Here is a 4,675-nt window from a genome sequence, read left to right as displayed (position 1 = left end):
CTGGGAGAAGAGACCAGCACCCACCTCTCTACGAGCTCCCTTGAGGCAGTTGTAGGTGGTGATGAGGTCTCCCCTCAGCCTTCTCTTCTCCAGGCTAAACAACCCCAGTTCCCTCAGCCGCTTCTCATCAGGCTTGTTCTCCAGACCCCTCCCCATCCTTGTGGCTCTTCTCTGGACACGCTCCAGAATCTCAACATCCTTCTTATAGTGAGGGGCCCAGAACTGAACACAGCACTCGAGGTGCGGCCTCACCAGTGCCGAGTACAGGGGGATGATCACCTCCCTGGACCTGCTGGTCACATTGTTTTTAATACAGGCCAAGATGCCGTTGGCTTTCCTGGCCACGTGGGCACAGTGCTGGCTCATGTTAAGCCGACTGTCAACCAACACCTTCTCAAGACTTGTACATTATCTGGAAGTGTTCTGGTGGTCATGGGGGGAAAATTACAGTCAGCATCATTACTATAGTGCAAGCTACCAAATAAAACAGTGATTTGACCAAAGCTAGAATACAACAAATAGAAAATTGATATAACGTGTTTACTTTCACTATCTCTTGGTACTGACTTATAATATCAGACATGAGCTTGAAGTAGCATCTGTTTGAATACAAAAGCATATTAGGTGACTTGGATTCCAAAGTACCGATGTAAGTTAACGTACAGTAGATCAAGCTGTCAAATCTAAAATCCACTGGGTTCTAAGACTCTTCCCCAAGATATTTTTTTATAATGGGTTTAAAAAGTCTTAAAGAGCTTTCACCTCAACTACTGGGTCCTTTACTTAGAAAGTGGCTAAGCCATTCACTAGAGGAAACTTAAACTGTACTACAATGAGTCCAGTGAAGTCATCCTAAACTTCCATATAAACACTGAAAATAAATGATTACTGGAGCTACCTTAAGTGTTCTCCTCTGAATTATTCTGTGTGAAGTATCATCAGAATGTTGAGATTTGTCTTCTGAAAACACAACACAGAGCACATACAGTACAGTTTCTTAGCTTTTATTGAGTGATACTTCTTTTAAAAAGCAAAACAACCAAAAAAACCACACCAAAAAACCCCAAACCTCCCAGACCTTTTCTACTAAATACCTCACCCTCAGTCAAAAAATTGACAGCTTTATATAAATGTTCTCTCAAATGCAATATAGGCTACATTTTAGAAAGGAAGAGAAAGAAAGGTTTATTCTCATTATTAACACAAATACAAAAATTTATAGTTTCAAAAGAAGACCGTCCCACGAAATGCATAAAAAGATTCCCATGCACCTTTGCAATCGAGTCAGTCTGAAAGTCTAACGATTACACATTGGGGGAAAAATATTAAAAATTCTGAATCCAGGAAGGAATTCAGGAGCCGTGACTTAGTTGAGTTGTGCATCAACACTGTCTAGTCTGTCCTGCTCAGGGTTGCCTCCTGTCTTACCATATAATAAAACTTTGTAGCAAGTACTCATCTTTCAGAATAGCACTGTGCTTCAAACAAGTAACGATTAACCTGCGTTTAGAGACTTAGATTCAAGACAAGGCAACAGTTCAGGTCGCATTGCCAGGGAGCTTAACCAGTGCCCTCTGGGAAGGTAAGATATCAAAAGTGCAACTCTCATTAAAGTGACCATACTCATCATAGAAAAAGGAAGACCAATATCTACGTTAGGAACCTGCACATTTGTATGTGACATTAAGTTTACTCTTCTGCTGAAGCAGGACTCTCAATTGTTCAGGTTCCTTCCAGAAATGAAAGTTTTATTGCTGAGCACACTCTGTTTCAGGAGTTGGCTTAGAAGATACATACATTGTTGTATATTTTTTCTTTTGTGTTTTCTTCTCAATCGTGATTTTTTCTTTATTTTCTTCTTCCGTAGTTTCAGATCTGGATTCAGCTGTTAACCTATAGGCAAAGCAACCATTCTAAATACATAATTAGTTCATAAAAAACAGGGCTAAAATAAGTTTTAAGCAAAATCAACTGGCATACAAGACAATTCATATGCAAAGATAGTGCAAGCAGTGTTTTACGAATAAAACAAAATTCAAATAAAGCATTATTATACTAGTCCTATTAGCACTGCATGACTAAGTCTACCCTTCCCCCCTCTGCACTTATCTGCCGAATGTACATGGAGCAGATCAAGTCCACAAAAGCACAACTCCAAGTGAAAAGTCCCAGGAACAAAATACAAGTGTGATCAAGTCAAGCATTTTGCTTTAGTGCCAACAAAAGAGGACTACAGCCAAAGCAATATACTAGTTTCCAACCTAGTTATGCATTACTACGGCCTTTATATTATTGCCTGAAGATCTGAAAAGTTGTTACTGAAAATAATTTATTTTCAGGGTCTAAGGTCCATCATTTGTCCACTGACATGTTTTAAATCTGCTAGGAGCGTAAATGGAAATACAATGTTAACAGCCACGTTGTTGAAGAGGTAAGTTAAAAACGAGATTTAGACATCTGAGCACAACTGGATGTTCTGATTATTTAAGAATTACTTAAATCAACATACAAATGTAGCACAAGTTCTATGCTGATTCACCAGAACATCTGCTAAAGCAATCCTCTAGTGACCTGGATTCCTAGTGGTCTCAAGAGCCTCCAGTGAGCAATCCCCAAGAATCTACAGTTGCTTTCAATGACAGTTTTCCAAACAAGAATAGCTGCTACTGTTCTTGTTACAGATTTGTTTTCAGTACAGAGAGATATGGCTGAATATGAGCACTACGAAAGGAGACATAACAAAAAGTTCGGGGAAATTAAGCTACAGATTCTGCCCCCCTGCTCCCCAGACTCTCTCTACACACAGATATATCAAATAAACTATACTTACCCATTGCAAGCAATCTGCATATTATTTTCTATAATTACTGTCTCAATAGACGAAAAAGAAACATGCTTTGCTGTGCATCCGCCCCCAGGTCAGTGGTCTGCTCCACTATTTGCTTTGCAGTTAGTCCACACCCGCAATTCTGATGGCTAACCATTTTTTGTCCACAGTCTGCTTTCCCCCAGCTGCTCTCCGTTTTAGGTGTGCTGCTACTTGCAAGTAGCCAAATAATCATGTGGTTACAAGAACTTGATTGTTCAGGGAAGGAAGAAAAGTGTATTCTTAGTAATCATCTTGTCTATCAACCTTTGTGGTAATAAAGGAGCAGCAGTGTTATCAACTAACTGCAACAGCCATTCCCCATCCCCCCTGTGCCACTTGGTGAGGAGAAGGTAGAAACTGGGAATGAAGGAGTGAAGTTGAGCCTGGGAAGAAGAGTTTGGGTCAGGTGGTTTTGTCTTTCTCACTTCCCACTATTTTTAATTGGCAATAAGTTCATCCTCCCCAAGTCAAGTCTGTTTTGCCTGTGATTAATTGATCCCTGTCTTTATCTCAACCCACAAGCCTTTTCCATCTTATTTTCTCCTCCATGCTCTTAACGAAGGGGAGTGAGAACAGCCGAGTGGGCATGAGGCAGCAAGCCAAAGTTAACCCACCACAGTCCTCATACCAAGCCAGCTCATAGACCACCCTTTACAGCATTGTCATATTTCATGTAGCGCTAGCACAGGAAAATGGCTGGATCAGAGAGATTAGATTACAGTTAAACACTTCCACTTTAAAAAAATATGCTTGCAAAACTATGACATGATTATATCAAGCTTTGACTTTGTATCCAAAAACCAAGATGTAACAGGTATTCTTTCTACTTATTTGTGGAAGATCAACTAGTCCCATCAGATGCAGATTTGTTTCCTGAGGATGAATGCCACACACAGAACTCCACAGAATACAAGTTATCCAGATCTCCTGCTGGGCCAAATGGCTATAGGCATTTCCTGCTCCCGTTTTGAACAGTCCAGATGAGGTAGATTTGATACATGTAATCCAACTAAATAATTTAGAAGAGCAAATAAGCTCTTATGCACACAAGCTCTTCTTCAGATCAAAGTAAAGCAAACCACCTCAAATGTAAATGCAAACTAAGTAGGGGAGCAAGGGCTGGAATTTACTGTTTCATTTTCAGAAGGAAAGAAAAGCACATCAATAAAGAAGTGTATCTTTTTATTGACCAGCTGGCCTAACAGAAGATATCACTACCTATAGCCTCTGGATTGCCTGAATTATAATAGCAATTAACACTTAACAATACCCAAATATTTAAAACATTAGTCTCAAGTATTGTGTTCTCAGACTCACATACCATCACAATCAGCACCATCACCTAATACAGTATTCCAACGTGTACTTGCTTTAATATATATACAAACACACTGCAGATCTGCACATATACTATTAAAGTTATCTAGCTTTACCTTGCTAAATCACATTAGCAACTAAGACTCTTCAAAGAAATTTGTTGCCCACACAAGCACACAGATCACTTCTGACCACCACTTCATCACCTCCTAAGCTGGCAAAGCTTTTCAAGCACTATTTTCTAGAACTCAGGTTTGCACAGATACTATGACTCTTTTCACTACCACATTTTATGGACCAATTAATGAGAGAGCCAGACTAACTATTGCACAAAACCTACTCCAGTTACAGGAATTACCCCCAATGATCACAATAGCCTTTTCAACCAGAGCATCACATTTCACTTAACACAAGGCAAAACCCTGACACGTATCCGCCATGCACATGCCAATTAATTTTTCTTCCCCTAAACTCTCCATTTTCAAGTGC

At 39.8% G+C, this 4,675-nt stretch overlaps 1 protein-coding gene across 1 annotated transcript in view; it reads right to left on the bottom strand.

The window, feature by feature from the left end:
• Window positions 1–1,748: 1,748 nt before the first annotated feature.
• Window positions 1,749–4,675, bottom strand: part of SPDL1 (spindle apparatus coiled-coil protein 1) — a 16,623-nt gene continuing 13,696 nt past the window's right edge. Inside the window, exon 11 of the mRNA XM_010179704.1 lies at window positions 1,749–1,893. Within this exon, the coding sequence (XP_010178006.1) occupies window positions 1,749–1,893 (145 nt within the window). The remainder of the gene's footprint in view (window positions 1,894–4,675) is intronic.

Source organism: Mesitornis unicolor, unplaced genomic scaffold (assembly GCF_000695765.1).
Source record: "Mesitornis unicolor isolate BGI_N332 unplaced genomic scaffold, ASM69576v1 scaffold36232, whole genome shotgun sequence".
NCBI lineage: Eukaryota > Metazoa > Chordata > Aves > Mesitornithiformes > Mesitornithidae > Mesitornis > Mesitornis unicolor.
This window is presented reverse-complemented; position numbering and strand designations above follow the sequence as displayed.